This window comes from Scyliorhinus torazame, chromosome 4 (genome assembly GCF_047496885.1).
Source record: "Scyliorhinus torazame isolate Kashiwa2021f chromosome 4, sScyTor2.1, whole genome shotgun sequence".
In the NCBI taxonomy this organism is placed as follows: Eukaryota; Metazoa; Chordata; class Chondrichthyes; order Carcharhiniformes; family Scyliorhinidae; genus Scyliorhinus; species Scyliorhinus torazame.
Genome location: NC_092710.1, coordinates 191,136,955 through 191,157,314, shown reverse-complemented (window position 1 = coordinate 191,157,314; position 20,360 = coordinate 191,136,955). Strand labels below are relative to the sequence as shown.

Genomic DNA, 20,360 nt, shown 5'->3' with positions numbered 1-20,360 from the left:
CCAAAGTATCACTGTGCTATTCTGTGTCCCAAGGATAAAGCGGTCAATAATCACAGGAAGCGGCAGAAGATGGGAGGGGGCATTACAGATATTCGGGTCCACACCCGTTCTGAGGAAAGATCCCTGCAACTCGTGGGGCAGGCCGAGGAGAGTGCAGTGGCTGCAATGGAGTTCAGCATGCAACAAACAAGTGACAGTCCAATTCAACGCAGGGGTCCCTATAGCAGGTGAGTTGCCCCTTTCCCACAGATCAGGCCTACCCAACATCTCAGCCCTTTGGCCTGATTCACCGGGAAAAGTTCAAAATCCGGTTTCGGGTGCGTTTGGTGGAGTATTTTGCGACTGCTGCAATGCCGATATGCATGGCTAGTCAATGGCACTTAGATGTTCTTTTGGGCGTCGGGGAGTTATGCCCTGTCGAGGCCACACTTTGAAATTTTTCCACCACTGGGGAGCTGAACTCGCCAGCAGGACCGGCTCCTCACAGATCGGGGGCCAGTTTGAAAGGCTGCCTAATCACTACTCCCCCACCTTTGAGGACCCCCCTTCACTGCCCCAACCTTTCTGCGGTCTCCTCAAACCTCCCCTCACCCCTCTTATCATGGACATAGCCCCCCCCCCCCCCCCCCCCCAAGTCCTGACCCTTGGTAGTACCAAGCTGATATCCTGACGGCTTGGTACTGCCCGCTTGGCAGTGCCCCTGATACCCTGGCAGTACTAACTGGACACCCTGGCCGGCGCAAAGCCTGATTTGGGGCTCTTCCGTGATTCACCCGTCGAGCCCGGCTCTGCGCTGTGGGCAACATGGTGGCCGTTTCGTGCCCCTTGTCTTTTGTCTTGCAGGATCCCCATCAGACAAAGTCGCACTGTCCGCAGTTGCCGTCCCTCACCAGACCCTCAGAACACCCTGGAGCACCACTCTGGGGAAGACACTGATGTCTCGGCACTGCTTTCACCATCCACCATCGCAGAGACTATCACCTCGGTGGGTAATGTTAGTGATAAGGCTCCTGGATCACCCTTTGGCGAGCACCACAAACATACTGCAGACCATCAGGTGGAGGCAGGTACCCCTGAGGGAGCGCATGATCAGAGGGCCCCCATGACCCATGAACATCCCACATGGTTATACCCTCATCGAGAAGTGGCAGGGCATGGGAGCGGCAGTTGAGCACGCCCAACACCCTGTGGTGATGCTGGTCTGATCCTCGGAGGGGGAGGGGAATTATGTAAGAGATAATTGGGCGGAGTTCCTCACTGAGAGGCAATAATTCCTGGTGGAAATTAGGATAATTATACATCCTCTATTCAGCATCAGTGAAGGTGTAGGGCTGCGGTCATTGTGACAAAATTATGAAGTTCTGTCTTTTACAGTTTCAATAAAATAAAGGTCCCTCCTTCATTAGTTACAAACTGTAAGAACCTGCTCTTCCTCCCGACACAGAACAGTACAGGAGGCAAAAAATGTAACTGTGCTTGAAGGTAACTACAGTTTCTGATTTTTGCTTTGTTACCCTCTTTTACACCATTTCAAAAGCAAGCATATAGCCGCATCCCATCCATTCTCTCAACCCACCACTCGCACACAATGGCAGCAGTGTGTACCATCTACAAGGGGCAACAGCAGCCACTCACCAAGGCACCTTTAGCAGCATCGTACAAACCTCTACCCCCTAGAATAACAGAGACAGCTGGGTTGACATCTTGGAACTCCCTTCCTGACAGTACTGTGGGCGTTTCCCACAACACATATTGCCATGGTTCAAAAGGCAGCACACGACCACCTTCTGAAGGGAAATTGTGGATGGGCATTAAATGCTGGCATAACCAGAAACACCCACATCTCATGAACAAATATATATTTAAAAAATATGATTATTTATCAAAATCTTCATTAAGATATTACACAAAATTTGTGAATGGCCTTTGCTCAAAACACCACCCGATCATAGAGCAGTGGATTGGTGAGAAGAAGACCTAAGGAGCGGACTTTTGCCATTTTTTGGCAAAGTGTGAACTCGAGTGGGAAAAGCGGTGTGCAGCCGGCCATTGCACTGCCGGCTTTTCCCTCTATATTTACAAACACTTTGCCGAAAGAAACCCTGGAGGCGGGCCTCATGACATTGAACTTGCGAGGCGGACTTTGAATGAGTCAAAAACAGCGGTACTCAAAAAATCGGGATGCCAGTGCCCGGGGCAGTATCAAAGGGCAGTGCCGGGGGTACTGCTAGGGTGCTGCCCAGGCATGACTCTCTCCTCCCTGAGGGCTGTACTTACTTGCGTGCCCCCCAGCGGGTTCTGTTCACCAATTCCCCATTTTACAAAACTTCCGCTGATGTGATGTCATGCCATGGAGGGAGTTTCTTCAGTGGGGGACGATACAGTGGGAAGGCCCGCTAAGTATTTGGTAATGTTTTATAATGGAGTTCCAGTCACTGCATGGCAGGAACCACGTTACTGATGGTGGGAGAGGGACATTCCAGCGGGGAAATCCCACCAGCGTGAAAGCCATTTTGTGATTCCCCTTCGATTCTCTGCCCCTGCCACCATTCCGTCCTGCCGAAAATGGGGCCGGAATATCCCCACAATGCCTAAGCAGTCATTACCAGAAATAGTTTACTTTGATGAGTTTAAAGTCGTATCAATATATATTTTAAATAAAATCAGTTCACAGATCTAATGATTAACTATCCGTAAAGCTATGTTTTGTGATTTGTAATGTCACCTGAGCTCTGAATGAATTTTATTTTTGCAATCATTTCTGCCCACCCTATACTCTTTTCTTTTTCATCTTGCCTCTCTCTATTTGCACCTAACTAGCTAGCTTGTTACATAACAACAACATAAAATAGAACAAACATTTACAATGAGACCATTAACAAACAGAGGAAATTCCACATCTGGATATCATGTGCTAATTGTGAATCAGGAAAAAGATAATCAATAAAATAGAAAATTGATCTTGGTCTTATGCGCAAAATCATAAAAGTAATATTCATGGTATATTCACAACTGAATACTGCTATAATAGTATGCAACAATGCTTAAAGAAATTGAATTTTACCGAATCCACTTTAGTCTAACATTGATAGTTAGAAAATAACCAGATTGAAAGTTGAAAGATTCTGAAGGAAAACTTTTTTTCCTGCTCTGTAATTTTAAGTTTCTTGCTTCAAGTCTGAGCTGTTTGATTGCAGAACCAGTCAAAGGGAGGAGCTTCTATTGAAAACAGACTCATGGTCATTGGTTAAAATTGCATTCAACTGACACTGAGAGAATAAATGAATCTGGGACTCTCTTCCTGATCTGGGAGTTGATCTCACCAGCTTTAAGCATCAACACCACTGTGATTTAATCCTACTGACTTTTATATACATTTCCAAAAGTTGTACGGATTATTTTGATCTGCAGTGATGGCTACACTGATGAGCCCATACACATGGACAGAGGGTTTGGACTCTCCTGCTGGGGAAGGAAAGCCCAGGGCTGGGCTCCCAGCTCACGAATCTTCAGGCAGAAACAAAGCTGAGCCACGAATCCGGAGACCCATGAATGCCTTCATGGTCTGGGCTAAGGACGAGAGGAAACAACTAGCAATCCAAAACCCTGATCTACACAATGCAGAGCTCAGCAAAATGCTGGGTAAGTATGCACAAAAAACGTTTTTAAATATCAATTTTAATTCTGATTAAAATGTGTCTGTTAGATTTTAGAGGGAGAGAGAGTGATACTTAAATTTTAACATCCACAGAATGCGTTTTTCAGTTTTGAATTATAGTTTTGTTCAGCATAAATACAGGAAAACTATCTGAAACATTTAAAGGTGAATTGAATAGCAGTTTTGCCATGGGATAAATCTTTATTTGTCTATTTATTTCTAAAAGGAAAGAGCAACCAAACAGTATTTAATACATTGAGGTAGACGCAAATGATTATGAAGTGTCTACATCTGACTAGGCATAAAGGGGAAAAAATATCTCTGTGATAATTAAACTTTCATTACCTATTGTAGGTTTCTTTAATAAAAACAAATACAAATGTCATACAAGCTATGGAGTTCCTATTAATTTTGTTGTTTAAAAAAAATCAGTAATGTTGTCATTTAGCAACTTTTTAAGGACCATATTTTATTTCATCCTCATGAAAGAAAGATATGTAATTATATTTTTGTCCGACCAAAATGTGAAGTCGTTTTAGAAATGGAATGTGTTAAAATGCATCGGTCTGCTAAATTTTACTGGCTTCAGCACAGAATAATTGAACAGAAAACCTTGCCACTGGTTAAATAGGTTTTTTAAAAATGTAGATTACTTTTATATTTGGCCGTTCTAAAAAAGTTAATTTGCTTCTTTCCGGAACCTGGAACAAAACACGAAAGCACTTGAGCAGTAGTTTTGATATGTAGTAAACATGTGCAATCAGTAAACAATAATGAGCTGTCCTGCTGTATTTGATTGAGAGCCATATTCAGCTTGTTGGAGATCACATCCAGTCTCTTCCCAGCCCCAAGTACAGCAGTTACACTGATGTTAAAGCGCTTCAATTGACTAGCTAGCTGTATTTGAATCACCTCAAGCTAATGTGCTCAAACTAAAAAAAACACCTTTAGATACTATTTTCAAACATCTATAGCTGGTATGGTATTTACAGTGTATCCCATTATTAACTTTTATTCTAGGTTCATATGGTGTTGGTTTGAAAGAATCTCGATCATTTCGACTAGATTTTCAAAGAAATAAATAAGCAAGGAAATGTAAAAAAAAACCATGAAATAGTTATGAAATGGCCTTCCTCCAAGAGACTTCTAAATTAAGGAAAGTCTCTAACAGAAGCAGGATTGGACAGTAAGAATGATTAATGTGGTTTAATCTTAAAAATCTAGCAGCAAGAATGGCAACCACTCCTTTTGAAAGAGCCAAGTGATATGAACAAATTATTCCAGGTGAAGTATTTTCTTGGTAATGATTTCACCGGTCTAACTTCCAGGAGAAAATACATATTTTGTACTTCTGTCACCAAATATGTGGGTGTTTAGTTTTATTTGTTCCATTTCATTCTGCTCTTTTTCTGGAGATTCTCACTCTTTTTCTGGAGGTTCTCACTCTTTTTGGATGTTCGAGGAGATTGAGGAGGATGTTGGCAGGACTGGGAACTTTTAGCAGATTGGGAAGGAACCATCCAAATATTGGACTATTGTCCCATTGCTTAGTAGTTAAACTCAGTGGCTGCAATTCTCCCCTTTTGAACCTAAGTACTCCCCCCACCAGCAGGGAATCGGGACTGTTTCGCACTGATGCTAGGAGACATATTGATGTGCCATTCAATGGCACTTAGAAATGTTTTTTTCACAGGATCGGGTTTCATGTTGGACTTGAGAGGAACAGGGCCTTAACTTGCTGACAGGTTCCATTCCTCGAAGATTGGGGCACCGTTTTTGAGGGCTTCCCGATCTCAGAATACTGTTGCAGCGCACACCCCAACCCCTCCGATTTGCTGGCAAGATCCCTCCCCCCACCTAATCGCTGACAAGGTTGTTTGGCTGGTATTCCCATCTGCAGCCCTGAAACCCTCTCCTAGCATGTCAAGAGCAAAGATCTGCGAGAAGAAAGTGAAAGTGTAGCCTTAAAACCTTCAAATTCCCTCCCAGCATGACAAGATCTTGTGGTGGTGGTGGTGTAGCGGTAATGTAATTGGATTAGTAATCCAGAGACCCAGGTAATGCTCTGGGGGCCCAGGTTCAAATCCATCATTTCAGATGGTGAAATTAGAATTTAATAAAAAAATCTGGAATTAAAAGCCTAATGATGACCATGAAATCATTGCCGATTGTCGTAAAATCCATCCTGGTTCACTAATGTACTTTAGGGAAGGAAATCTGCTATCCTTACCTGGTGTGGCCAACATGACTCCAGACCCACACAGCGAAGCGGTTGACACTTAACAGGCCCCCGCTGAAATGTCTAGCAAACCACTCAGTTCATGGGCAATTAGCAATGGGCAACAAATGTTGTCCCAACCAGTGATGCCCACATCCCAAGAACTGATAAAAAAAACTGTGAGATTAAGGTGAAGGTCTTCCCTTTAATGTGGTGGAAACCTTTGAAGTGCTTTTTTCACCCTCAATTTCATTTCCCTTTAACATTTTCCAGCCTCTGTGCATGCATAAATCCTGCAAGCTTTGAATTGCATTATTTACAAGCTTCTTGTTTGACAGGACCAGGCAATTTCAAACGAAATTGTTTATTTATATAGCTCCGCAAGGGTTAATTTACTCTGAAATACTGTTTCTTTTGAGTCGGTGTTCTTTCTACCTGCAGTTTTTTTTAAAGAGGCAGTCTCTTTGTTATGAAGAGCTTCCTAGGAAGAGCAGATGCTCTGTCTGAATGCCAGCCCTGCACTTGCTCTTTCCAGAGAGTTAAAAGTGTTAAAGCTACAGAGAGAACACTTTCAGTTTCTTCTCACAAATCTTTGACCTTGACATGCTGGGAGAGTTTAATAATTTCCAAGGACAAAGATGGGAAGACCTGCCAAATGACCCCCATCCCGGGAAAGACCCTCGACCTGAGCCCCTCCAGCCCAGCCCAAGTCCCTCCGACCCCCACTTCCCCTGAAGGACTCCCCGCTCGGCACCCTGGAGGTAAGTCGGCAGTTGCCTGCTTAGCAGGGCTTGCACTAATTCACGGCAGTAGGATTCCCAGTTGGGGTTGCTGGAGCGTCCCAGGAGGCCGGTAAATCAGGCTTCCAGCCCGATAATTCCATTCAGGTTAATGTGAATGGGCATTAGCATGCTCTCACCTGCTCTGGACGAGGACTTCCTCAGGGCTGGTGGGAACCTCGTCAGGACTGGTGGGGCATGCCAGGAGGTTTTCAAACAGATTCACGTCCAATTCAATGGGCCATTGCGATTTGCGCCTCTGGCTAGCATGGCCAGAAAATGTCCCATACTGTAACTAATGGGAGAATAGTATGGTTAAATCCCAAAATACACATACTCCAAAGATAAAATGGCCGCAAAAGAGATATGGTTGCTTCAGAAAAGGTAAAAACAGTTCAAATAAATTACTCTGCATTGATATATGGGATTGGCACTAAATTTCTTTCTTTTTGCGAATGTTTACAATCCCTCAGTAGATGAATTAATGATTTTAAAAGGCCAGCAGAGATGTAGTGCCTCCTCCTAGTATATTCAGAAAAGGAAGATTTTGGAATGTGTTAAAATGATTTACCAGTATTCATTATCATCCAACACTTGCAATCAACCAATTTCTCCTTGTATCAAAGATACCAGCTCAGACCTTCAACTGTTAATAATATCGCCCAACTGACTAAGATACGGTAGCATTGTGGATAGCACAATTGCTTCACAGCTCCAGGGTCCCAGGTTCGATTCCGGCTTGGGTCACTGTCTGTGCAGAGTCTGCACATCCTCCCCGTGTGTGCATGGGTTTCCTCCGGGTGCTCTGGTTTCCTCCCACAGTCCAAAGATGTGCAGGTTAGGTGGATTGGCCATGATAAATTGCCCTTAGTGTCCAAAATTGCCCTTAGTGTCCAAAATTGCCCTTAGTGTTGGGTGGGGTTACTGGGTTATGAGAATAGGGTGGAGGTGTTGACCTTGGGTGGGGTGCTCTTTCCAAGAGCCGGTGCAGACTCGATGGGCCAAATGGCCTCCTTCTACACTGTAAATTCTATGATAATCTATGATATATTTAAAAGACTCTTGGGCTAGTTCCAGGACAAATGCCGATCTTATATATATATATTAAGCACAATATTTAAATCCCCTTCAGTACTATAGTCAAGTCCAGGAACTGAACTCCGATGGCACCAGACTGTGGTTTTGGCAAAATAGAAGCAGTGTTTTCCTCCCTGTCTTGCTATCTGATTGCACATACACTAAAGAACATTAGTAGAAAATGTAGCCCAAATTATCATCAAATATAAAATTGACTCTGTAACTCAGGTGGTTTTATTTCATTTCAGTCACACTTTTCTGCTGTGTGCAGCTGGAGTTACTGGACTTTCTCAGGATATAGCTGGAATCTCTATTTTGCCACATTTAACTGGAACAAGTTGATGAGTGCTTTATTGACTACAGTCAGCAGGGAAGCAGAAACAACCAAAGGCAGCTGAGAAATTTCCGGCAAGCCTACTCTGAAAACAAAATTTAAAAACAAAAGTTGAAAATCTGAAACAAAAACAGAAGAAAATGCTGGAAACGAGCAGAATTCAGTATCTATGGAAAAGGCAAATGAGTTATGTTACGACCCCTTTGGGGGCCAAGGACTGTGCTACATTTGATTTCCCCCTTACACAGCTGAGTATGAACTCCCCCGGTAATTGGCGATGGGATTTCCCCTTAACAAGGGGAAACTACTCAGTATAAAAACCCTGACCTGGGTGCAGGTCAGAGAGGGTGGCCCTTTGTGGGGAGAGAAGTTATAAGTTTTGTTATTTTGTGTGTACTCTAATAAACCTGCTGTGCATTTCTGCCCTACCGTGTGTTCCTATTGTCTTTCCTATCCAGGTTCTACAAGTTAATAGTTGATGAGTTAATACTTTTGGGGGTGGCCCCTAATCAATTCAGGGTCCAAATCTTGAAACTTTATTCTCTCCACAGATACAGACAAATGCACCATTCCCAGCATTTTCTGTTTTTGTATAGGCTTAGTCTGGAATTGTCAGTTATGTGAGCCCAGGCATTGGGAGTAGGGCATGGTATAAAATCAGTAACAATAAGACTCAAGGCTCACAGCTGGATTGTGGAAGCTGTCAATCACAGCCCACTACCAGAAATGAATGAATGGGTTGCAGCTAATGGATCTGAGGGGTTGAAACACATGTCACAGCTGTACTCTTTCCTGGGATGGTGGGCGCGATTCTCTGCTCCCGCGCCGTTTAAGAGAATCGCCTGGGTTGCCAAATTTTCCCGCGACGCCGGTCCGACACCCACCCGCGATTCACGGAATCGGCCAGATCGGCACAATCGCGTTTTGCGCGGTGCGGTCCAGTGAATCACCCGGGACAGCCAAAATGGCGATTCACCGGTACCCCCGCGATTCTCAGTGCCGGATGGACCGAGCGGCCTGCCTAAAACGGCGGGTTCCCCCCGGCGCCGTCCACACCTGGTCGCTGCCGGCGGGAACAGCGCGGTAACGCTAGGCGTCGGCCTGCAGGGGGGGGGGGATCCTGCACCAGGGGGGGCTTCAAATGGGGTCTGGCCCACAATCGGTGCCCACCGATTGTCGGGCCAGCCTCTCTGAAGGAGGACCTCCTTGCTTCCGCAGCCCAGCAAGATCCGTCAGACATCTCCTTGCGGGGCGGACTCGGGGAGGACGGCAACGACGCATGCGCGATTTGGCACCGGCCAACCCGCTCATGCGCGGGTGACGCCAGTTATGCGGCGCCGGCCACGTCATGTATGCGGCGCCGCCTTTACGCGGCGCCAAGGCTGGGCGCGCGTAAATGACGCGGCGCCGCTCCTAGCCCATTTTCAAGCCCTGAATCGGTCGGGATAGGGGTCGTTTCACGCCGTCATGAACCTCGACGGCGTTCACAATGGCACGAACACTGTCTCCATTTCAGAGAATCGTGCCCGGTGCTTCCAGGAGTGTTACAACTGTATTTTTTTTTCACTGCTCCTTTCGGCACTGCTGTCTAGCTTCTAGTCAGGATTCTCTTTTCGGGGGGGGGTTCCTCTACTTAGGGGGTCACTACTTAGTGCCTGTGGGGGGGGGCTCTCTGGTTAGGGGGTCCCTGTGGGGGGTCCCTTTGTTTAGGGGGTCCCACTGGGGGTGTGGTTCCTCTACTTAGTGGGGGGGGGGTCACTTTGGTTAGGGGGTCCAAGTGGGTGGGGGGTCCCTGTGTGGGGAGGGGGTCTTCAGTTAGGGGGTCTGAGTGGGTGGGGAGGGTCTGTTTAGGAAGAGGATCCCTGGAGGGGCGGGTCACTTTAGTTAGGGGCTCCCTGTGGGGGGGGGGGTCACTTTAGTTAAGATGTCCGAGTGGGGGGGGGGGGGCGGCTCTTCAGTTAGGGGGTCCCTGTGGGGGGGCACTCTAGTTAGGGGGGCCCTGTGGGGGGGGGCATTCTAGTTAGGGTCTCCCTGTGGGGGGGGGGCACTCTAGTTAGGGGGTCCCTGTGGGGGAGGGGAGACACTGTAATTAGGGAGTGTTTTGGAGAGGGTCCCTTTAGTCAGGAGTTGCCCCCCTCCCCCACTATCGTACCCATAGGCTGATGGGCCACAACTTGGCCACACAGTTGGGTTGCCACTCCACAATGACAGTCTGGCAGCTGTGGCCTTTATAATGTTGAAATGTTTAATTTTTTCTTCAGAGGGCGCCTCCATCATGAGGATGGTGGGGCTGCCAACGTGTCATTGCTGTAATTGGCCTTCCAGCTTCGGGAGCCCACTCAGAATTGGATGGAAAGCATGCACCTTGGCCTACTGGTCAAAAGATCAGGTCGAGCTTCAAGTGCTGACACAATGTGAAATTCTAACCCGATAACAAAAAAAAGCCTTTAAGTCAGGATGGAACGTTTTAAGGGATCTTGCTATCTGCAAGGCTGTTAATTTGTTTGTGCAAACTGTCAGCTAGAGTCATATCGGGTCAGGAGTGCCAACAGAACTCAGGCTGCTAATGATCAAGTTTTTAACAATAAATATTAATTAAGGTAGTGCAGGCAGATTTTAAGTTTCTCGTGAAGATTTATTTTTGGTTAGCCGAGTGTGCTATTGAAAAATCTAGACCGGTAGATATTAGGTGGTATTCTCCTGAAACGGCGTGGTGGCCCAACGCCGGCGTTAAAAACGGCGCGAACCACTCCGCCGTCGGGCCGACTGGAAGTAGCGGAGTCCTCTGCACTTTCGGGGGATAGGTGGACTCTGGAGGGGTTGGCGCCACACCAGCCGGCACCGAAGGGACTGTGCGAGTCCGCGCATGCGCCAAAGGGCCGGCGTGACCTTGTGCATGCGCGGAACCACCGGCATATTCTGCCGCATGCGCAGGGGGGTGTCTTCTCCGCGCCGGCCATGGCGAAGCCATCCAGGGGCCGGCACGGAAGTAGGAGTGCCCCCACGGCACAGGCCCGCCCGCAGATCGGTGGGCCCCGATCTCGGGCCAGGCCACCGGGGGGGGGGGGACTCCCCTGGGATCGGATCCCCCCGCGCTCCCCCGAGGACCGCCCTAGCCAACTTAAGTGACAGGTCCCGCCATCTGGGACCATGTCTAATCCACGCCCGGGACTGGCCAAAAACCGACGGCCGCTCGGTCCACTGGGTCCCGGAGAATTTCCCGTGGTGGGGGGGGGTTGCTGCCAACGGCCCCCGACTGGTGTGGCGTGAACCCCGCTCCCATCCAAAAACCGACGCCGGAGTATTCACGCCACCCCCCGGGGATTCTCCGAGCCGGTGGGGGGTCGGAGAATCCCGCCCATTATCTTTGCCCTACATGGAGTGGACATTTTCTCCAAATTTAGACACAGCCCATTTAACAAAGTCCATGCAGTTCGGAACATGTTTGCATGAGCCACGGCTTAAGGACCAAGTACATCCAAGAGTATTGGTGCAGTTTAGCTGGCTAAAAGTACACAGTATAGGAGCACATAGCATAGGTAAGTTACCTATCCATTCAGGAGCACTACCTACTGCACTGTTAATGTAAAAAACATCCCAAGTGGAAGCGGGCTGCAGTCAAGCCAGCCAACCCGGGAAGAAGTTCACAGGGGCTGCCGGTGGGGTGACGAGTTGTTTAAAAGGCTCATCTTTGTGCTGTGGGACATCATCTCAGAAAAGGTCTCTAGTCCTCAACCCTCACACCACCTCACCATCCCCCCCGCCCCACACACACACACACACAATCCCCATGCCCCAACTGTACCATCTCATGCACCCTACCCACCCCCTATGGCCCCTCTTGCCTCCAGGCTAAGGCATTCCTCCCACCAACCCCCATCGTCCCTCATGCACCCCAGGAGGTTCAGGTATTTCAACAGACTAATGGATTTATGAGCTCTCAGGTAAGCCTCATTATGGATTCATGATTGAACATTCAGAAATCCACTAGCCTGTTGAAACATCTGAGCCCAAAAGCCAACATTGCTTGATTGACAGCTCTGGCTCTCTGAAATATTCTAATAATTCACAAAGTTTATTTGCACAAGATGAAGAGATTTCAACTGGTTGCAATTTCTGCTATTGATTCTTTACAGGGAAGGGACAATTGGGCTGTAGTAAAAAGTTTTTTTTAATAAATGGAAAATTATCAATAACTGACTGTTTTTAAAGTTTTTTTAACACATCCCACTGTAACAATAGCATTAATTGCTTTTATACAGTGTATAATGAATTCATGGGCATGGAAGTGCCGTAGCTTGGCATAAGAGGCATGAGGGGCCTTAGGGGTTGTTTCAGGGGGCATACCTTTGGCATGGAGGCATGCACAGCCACATGTCCTCCAACATCTTGTGGTTCTCTGACTGTGGTCTTTATACACAATGCCTTCCTTTCATCCTACTGTAAGTGACAAAGAGCTGGATTTGGTGGACAAGCGTACCTTGGCACGGGGTGCACGAGGGACCACAGGAGTTGTTTAGGGGGATACCTTGGTATGGGATGCACGTTGCGTGGGGAGCAAATCTTGGCATTGGGCATGAGCAGCAATATGGGTGAGCAGCGGGCATATTTTAGCACGGGGGCAACAAGAGGACCTTTTGAATTTACATTACGGATGATTAAGGCACGCCCATCCCTACACTGGAGTCAGCCAGGTCAACTCCAACAGGCCCATCATGACTTGAACTCTCCACATCCTCAAAAGACACTTTTGAAAACCAGAAACTCCAGCAATGGGGTCAGGAATCCTAGAATCGGGACCTGTCCGCCATTTTTAAAGTGTACCTTAGTCATCCCGACTGAGGAAAAATGCAGCTCTTTATCACTAATGGTAGGAAGGAAAGCTTTGTGTAAAAATGCCAAGGTGCTGGAGGGAACGTAAGATTGCAGGAGAGGTGGTGGCATAGTGGTACTAATCCAGAGACCCAGGGTAATGATCTGGGGACCTGGGTTTGAATCCCACCACGGCAGGTGGAATTTAAACTCAATAAAATATCAGGAATAAGAGTCTAATGATATCCATGAAGCGATTGTCGTAAAATACCATCTGGTTCACTAACATTCTTTAAGGAAGAAAATCCCTACCATCCTTACCTGGTCTGGCCTACATGTGGCTGCAGCAAGCCACCATTACAACAAAGGAAAACCCAGCCCTTTCGACCCTGAAAAATCCTCTTTACTAACATATGGGGGCTTGTGCCAAATTTGGGAGAGCTGTCTCACAGACTAGTTAAGCAACAGCCTGACATAGTCATACTCACAGAATCATACCTTACAGACAATGTCCCAGACACCACGATCACCATTGCTGGATATGTCCCAGACACCACTATCTCACTGACAGGGAAGACCCAGCAGAGGTGACGGCACAGTGGTATACTGTTGGGAGGCCGACTGTAGTCTGTCGACTGAAGTCTCATGGCTTCAGGTTAAACATGGGCAAGGAAACCTCCTGCTGATAACCACGTATCTGCCACCATAAGCTGATGAATCCGTACTCCTCCATGTTGAACACGACTTGGAGAAAGCACTGAGGGTTGTAAGGGCGCAGAATATGCTCTGGGTGGGGAACTTCAATGTCCATCACCAAGCGTGGCTCAGTAGTACCACCAGTTTGAGCTGGCCGGGTCCTAAAGGACAAGTTGCTCAGGTAGTGAGGGAACGAACAAGAGGGAATAAAATACTAGACCTCATCCTCACCAATTTGCCTGCTGCAGATGCGTCTGTCCATGACAGATCGGTATAAATGACCACCGCACAGCCCTTGTGGAGAAAAAGTCCCGTCTTCACATTGACGATACCCTCCATCATGTTGTGTGAAACTGAACTGGACTAGTCATATTATTACTGTTGCTCCCAGAGCAGGTCAGAGGCTAGGAATCCTACAGTGAGTAACACCTGCTGACCCTCCCAGAGCCTACCCACCATCTGTCCACCATCCACCATCAACAAGGCACAAGTCAGGAGTGTAATGGAACACTCGCCACTTGCCTGGATGAGTGCATCTCCAACAACATTCAAGAAGCTCGACACCATCCAGGATAAAGCAGCCAGTTTGATTGCTACCCCTTCCACAAACATTCAAACGCTCCACCACCGACGAACAGTGGCAGCCATGTGTACCATCTACACATGCACTGGAGTAACTCACCAAGGTTCCTTAGACAGCACCTTCTAAGTCTACGACTGCTACCATCTAGAAGAATGGCAGCAGATACCTGGGAACCCCGCTATCTGGAGGTTCCCCTCCAAGTCACTCATCACACTGACTTGAAAATATATTGCCGTTCCTTCCCTGTCACTGGGTCAAAATCCTGGACTGTCCAGCACCGCCACAGTCGGGCGGGAGCCGTGCTGCTTGCCAGGGGGGGTTTTGAGAAGGCTGGGGGGACTGGTGGGAGTTGGCTATGGGAGCACTATCTGGCAGGTCGGGTCCGCGGGCGGCCGGCGCTATGGTTTAAGGCGCGACCGCTGCAGGTCATCGCCGTGCGCATGCACGGCCACGGACCCGGTCATTCTCGGCCGTTTATATTGTGGGAGCCGGGAGTTTTACTCAGCACAGCTGCTAGCCCTTTGCCGGTCGCAGGATCGGTGAGGGGTTGGCGCTGATTTTTTTGACGTAAAACACCACAGTTCCTCCGCATGTAGCCTCAGAAATGGTGAATCCAGCCCTATGTTCTCACCTTGGGAGCACAAATCAGGAAGTGAGTCACAGTCCTCAGCCATGCAAATTTATTCAAGGTGGGAATTGCGAGGGAATCCTGCAATCATGGTGCCATTTTGAGTGGGTGGCCTGATAGCGATGTCCGGTGGCTGGGCTTGCCTCACCCCGCAACGCAATTCATGCCTACTTCCCATAATTTTCTGGGTCAGCCCCCTCCCACCCCAACCCCCACAGTACAAGGGTGATCCGACCCCCCACCTACTAACCCCTCACTAGAGATCCCAATTAGTGAGACCCCCACCAGAGATCCCTCAATTAGAGATATCCTGCCAGATACCCCTAAAGAAAGATCCCTGCCTGGAAGCCAAACAGCAGTCCAGACAGATTCAGTGAAAGAAATCACTGCTTTAAAATTAACCTGTGCAATATTTCTGCAGGCTCAGGCAGAGGAGGCAGCACCTGTCAATTCCTGGAAAGAGAAAAGTCAGGTGGGTTCAAACCCCCTCAGATCTTTGATCTGCAAGTCTTCCATTCATATCTCTGTGAAATTGATTTCATTAGGCTGTGACTGACAGCTTTCACACATATCAAGTTGTCTGCATTGTTTCATTCATCTCCCTTCATGCTTGAGTGGCTTTGAAGTACCCAACTATGAAACTAACCAGTTAAGTGCTCTCACTTCCTCTTGTTCCCCGCAAAAAGCACTTATCTGGCTTTAATGTGGTCCAGGAGCTGTCAATCATAGCTAGATGTTTATAAATGTTGGGGTTAATTTCACAGCTGGGTACTTCAAAGCCACTCAAGCCTCTGTCTGCACTGCTCTCCAGCTTCCATGAGGGCTCCCTCATATGGGAGGCTTCCAGGCAAGAGTGTCTCTGCAATGGGGGGGGAGGGGGGTCTTTGCTGCTTCCAGGCAGGGTTTTCTCTCTTTTGGAGGGGGCTTCCAGCCAGGGGTCTCTCTTATGAGGGGTCTTTGTTTATTGTCTCGCTGTAATTGGAGATGTCTCTCTAATTGGGGGATCTCTGGTGGGGGGGGGTGAGGGGGCATTGTGGGGGGGGGGGGGGGGGGGAAGGGTGGCCCTCTGATGGACTTTGGGGGCAATCCGAAGAGTAACACCTTTGGCCTACCACGAGATCCACCGATTCAGGGCCATGTTTGTCAAGATCTGCGCCAACTCTCACCCACATGATTTCCGGCCTGGAGAATTACGCTGGGCCCCGAGGATATGGTGCTCGGCCCATTGTTTGGCACAGGGTGAGAACTTCAATCCCAATGCCAGTGGGGTACCGGAGCATCGGAACGGGATCGATACCAGGCACCTATTTGCCGGATGCTAGATTCTCCGCTCCATCACAAATTGCCCTTGCAGTGTCGGGACACGGAGAATCCAGCCCATAATATGCAAAATCAAAATGTTGCAGTAATGAAGCCACAATTATTATTAATAATTATTACCTATGTGGAGACAAGATAAAATGGCTAATTGAATTAAATTTTGTTAATGCCAAAATTATGCTTCCCATGTATTAAATTATTTTTTTCTATTCCAAGTCCAATTAACAATGCAGGCAGGCAGGTTCTAAATTCAAGATAGCCAAGAGGATAGTGCCTGCAACTGGAATTTGCTTAGTTATGCTCTCTCATGTCACAGTCAGGTTAGATTAACCTTCATTTATGTAGACAAAAGTAGCCATGAATCTGACTCTCAATGCAGTGGAACATCTCTGCCAGCATGATGACTTGTTAATCCAATTTTAACCTAATTTTATGAAATACAATTAAATTGACTATCGAGGTTTTAATTTCTTAAAGTAGCATAGCACTGCGAAGAAAAAATATCTTGTGTACTATTTCAAATATTTTGAAAAACAATAAATATTTTAGCCAATAAAAATATTCATAATTGAACAAAGTTATAAAGGAATAATGTTTAACCATGAGCTGTAAATAAATATGTTATTGTCACTTCTAATTGAAATCATGAATATATTTTAGGCAAATCATGGAAAGCGCTCGCTCCTTCACAGAAGAGGCCTTTTGTGGAAGAAGCGGAAAGATTGCGAGTTCAGCATATGCAGGATCATCCTAATTATAAATACAGACCACGGAGGAAAAAACAGATCAAACGTCTCTGCAAACGTGTGGACCCCAGCTTCCTGCTCAACAACTTCCCCCACGATCAGTCTCCTGTCCACGGTGGAAGAATGTGTAGCGGACCTCTGGAGGAGGAAGAGGATAAAGGCTATCCACTAGCCTCAAGACTTCCTGCAATTAGCAGATTTAGGGAAACACACACAACAAACAACAGCTTCGACAACTATGGGCTACCCACTCCCGAGATGTCTCCTTTAGATGTGATTGATGCTGATCACAGTTTCTTTCCACTTCAGTGTACAGAGGATTTGCCTTCTCAGATGAATGGAGTAATGTATCGGTCAGACTACAGTCAAAGTCCCATCCATTGTGGACATCTCAGTCAGATTTCAGTCCTCCAGAATAGATCTATCACGATGCACCCAGCAGCCAGCCATCCTCCTCCACCTCCTTATTATAACCGGATCCAGCATCCAGCTCCCCAGTCCATGAACTCAAGCACGTCTGTCCACCTTTCTCCCCCTCATGAGCACCATCATCTAGATAACCTGGAACATATCAGCCAGGCTGAGCTTTTAGGAGAAGTGGACCGCAATGAGTTTGATCAGTATTTGAACACCTCCAGTCATCTAAATCAAGCAGGGATGGTAATTAATTCACATCTATCTGACGCCAGTTCATCAGGAGCCACAAGTTCAGAGAGGAGCCTTATATCTGTGTTGGCAGATGCTACTGCAGCATATTACAATAGCTACAGTAGCTCCTAGGCCAAACAAATAGACTAGAACTTTTCTGAATAACAACAGTATTATTCACAAAGATCGCTGGGCATTGAAATATCCTCAGGATAGTAAAATATAGGAGTAATAATTTTCAAAATGAAGGACCACCAAAATATTTATGTAAATAAATTCTTCCAACACTTTCAAAACCAAAATGCTACTTGACTCTGTCCACTTCTTTTTTGTAGCTCTCTTAAAAATGTTTTTGTAGCTTTCTATGCTTGTAAATAGTTTAAGATGGATTTAATATCCACAGACTTTTAAAAAATTGTTGGGAATTCATAAATATTGGCCTCCGCACCTGCCATTATCTTGTGATTGTTTCATTGCATCCAAAACAAACTGGAATTCACCCAATTAAAAAAAAATAGTATGCCTATGTTTCTCTATAAATCACAGTCTCAGGGTTGTACAGTTCAACATCACGCAGTCCCACAATGTCATTAGTTATTAATATCACTAATAATGGAATGAATAGTCATCCACCCATTTTCATTAAAAAAAGGAATTTAAGAAAGGATCTAACTAATCTGTCACTAAATGAAATGCTGATTCATAATATTTAAAGTTAGCTTTCCAGAAAGGTTTTAAATTCTTTCCTTATTTGTTGAACCCAAATTTGGCGGCCTTAAAAATTAAAAATAAAATTTGTTTCTTTTAAAAATGCTTGATGATTTTTAGATGTGCAAGGTGCATTTAGGTTTAATTATTTTCAAAATTCACATAGATGTAACATTTCTAATATCTAATTGTGCTCTCGAGTTTTTAATTGCCAAAAGAAATTCTGTATTCTTTGACTATTCATTATACTGAGAGAATACAAACTTTGCATCATCTAGATACTAGAACTTAATTGTTGAACAAAGTTTGAGATGCGTTAATTGAATTTACTTGCCTCTGGTTACTCAGAAAATGTATACGTTGTAGGGAGGGGCAGACTACTATTTGGAAATATTTGGAAACTAAAGGTAGTCTTATGCACTTTATTAATAATTTTGTTGGTCAACATTATAAAGGGCTTATTAAGAATGTTTTAGAGTTCTTGGAAATATATAATTAAAATTAAATGCTTTTAGGAGACTGGTAAACTAAAATTGCCACAGCACTTAGATCCTATTTTGTTACATTACAACAGTGACTACACTTCACTGGCTGCAATGTACATGGAGATTACCGGTAGTCATGAAAATAATTATATGAATGCAAGTTTTTTTTCTTGCTTCTTGAAAGATTAGCAGTGCTCAATTATTCATTTAGCAAGTGAATTTTCTTCATTTATCGGAAAGTGTTTGTAATTCATTCATGTTGGCAGAAAAACCTTGCATTTATATGTCAATTGAACATCAGTAATTTAGTTCTCAAATCACACCGTGGCTGATTTACAATAAAGATTGTTTTCTGCTTTATGAGAAATATACTGTCTACGAGAAATTTCAAAGCAAATGTTAAATCTGTAGAATTTATATTAGTGCTGAAATTTATCCATATCTTGTAAGAGATGTCCTACTTTATGATCTATATTCCGAAATATGTATAGTACTTTCCCTGTTTCAGTTTAATGATTCAACTAATTTTTAAAAGTGATGAAATGCATTAACTAAAACTTACATTTCTGGCAGTTCCACAACCAGATTGTAATAATCCTGATGAGGTTATTAATAATACATATAAATTCAGAAAATTATCTCTTGTTTAGTCAATATAGATTTGTCAAGTATTGCAATTTAAAGTCTGTTCACAGAACCAGATTGTACTGAAATCTGTTTAACCGATTTTAGAATAAAAAGGAATGCAATCGACTAACCGTGGCCACTGTCTGTTTTCCTGAGTTTGGGAATTTGATTCTGAAACTGGCGGATATGGACAGAGCTCTGTTTCCTGTCTGATAACACTGCTTCTACTCTGCATTGCCTCTCCATCAGGATGTTTGTAGATATTTCACTACAATCATCAGACTGAGGAATGAACACTTGGTGATGACAATCTGGAGAAAATAAACTCTGATTCACATCATCTGGGACCAGTGACCCCACTAGAAGATTAAGAAAGGATTTTTTTTGCTATCACATTGAAGCTTAAGTATAAGCAGAACTGCATATTTATGATTCAATAAGGCCCATAAATGGTGAAGTAACAAACACTGATGCGATTCTATGGATATTGCAAACTGTAGTATAGACAATCACTTATTGATAAATTTGTATGGATTATAAAATTACTTTTTCTCACCAAATATCCTCAGTATAATGAATTCACAAGTTTTTAATTATTCCAAATTACTTTTAAGTGTAAGCAATTCAATGAGGTACAAAAATACCATGAAGTTCAAAAAAACATTTAGAGCAAAATGTTAACTCATTCAAATCCCACCTACTTGTTGGAGTTAAAGTCAGGCCTATCGTGCTGGGAAACTTTGGTGAAAAATCAGAACAATTGAATTAAACAGTGGTTGAATTAAACAGTGCAACAAGCAGAAATAAATCATTGTCATTTCAAGACAAATCATTTTTTTTCCACCGATTGAAATATGATTATGAAATGCAATTTGTTTCTGGCACAGTTTTAAATATACCAAAAGTTCATAAATTATTTCAAAAGTTTATTTTAGAAATTGTAATTGGGTTAACAGGAAAAATGGTGACAAAGTGCAAAAGCTATGTCATACAGAATGCAATCACACAATATTCAAATGTATAAACATTAAGCCAATCAAC

At 45.1% G+C, this 20,360-nt stretch overlaps 1 protein-coding gene across 2 annotated transcripts; it reads left to right on the top strand.

The window, feature by feature from the left end:
* The first annotated feature begins 3,294 nt into the window (after positions 1–3,294).
* Positions 3,295–20,263, top strand: LOC140410655 (transcription factor Sox-7-like). 2 transcript variants are annotated; one of them, XM_072499030.1, is made up of 3 exons: positions 3,295–3,642; positions 15,207–15,257; positions 16,766–20,263. In XM_072499030.1, the coding sequence occupies exons 1-3, from the start codon at positions 3,414–3,416 to the stop codon at positions 17,629–17,631; spliced, it is 1,146 nt and encodes a 381-aa protein (XP_072355131.1). In that variant the 5' UTR covers positions 3,295–3,413; the 3' UTR covers positions 17,632–20,263. The 2 variants fall into 2 exon arrangements, with proteins under 2 accessions (XP_072355131.1, XP_072355132.1); XM_072499031.1 differs by lacking the exon at positions 15,207–15,257.
* The last annotated feature ends 97 nt before the right edge of the window (positions 20,264–20,360 follow it).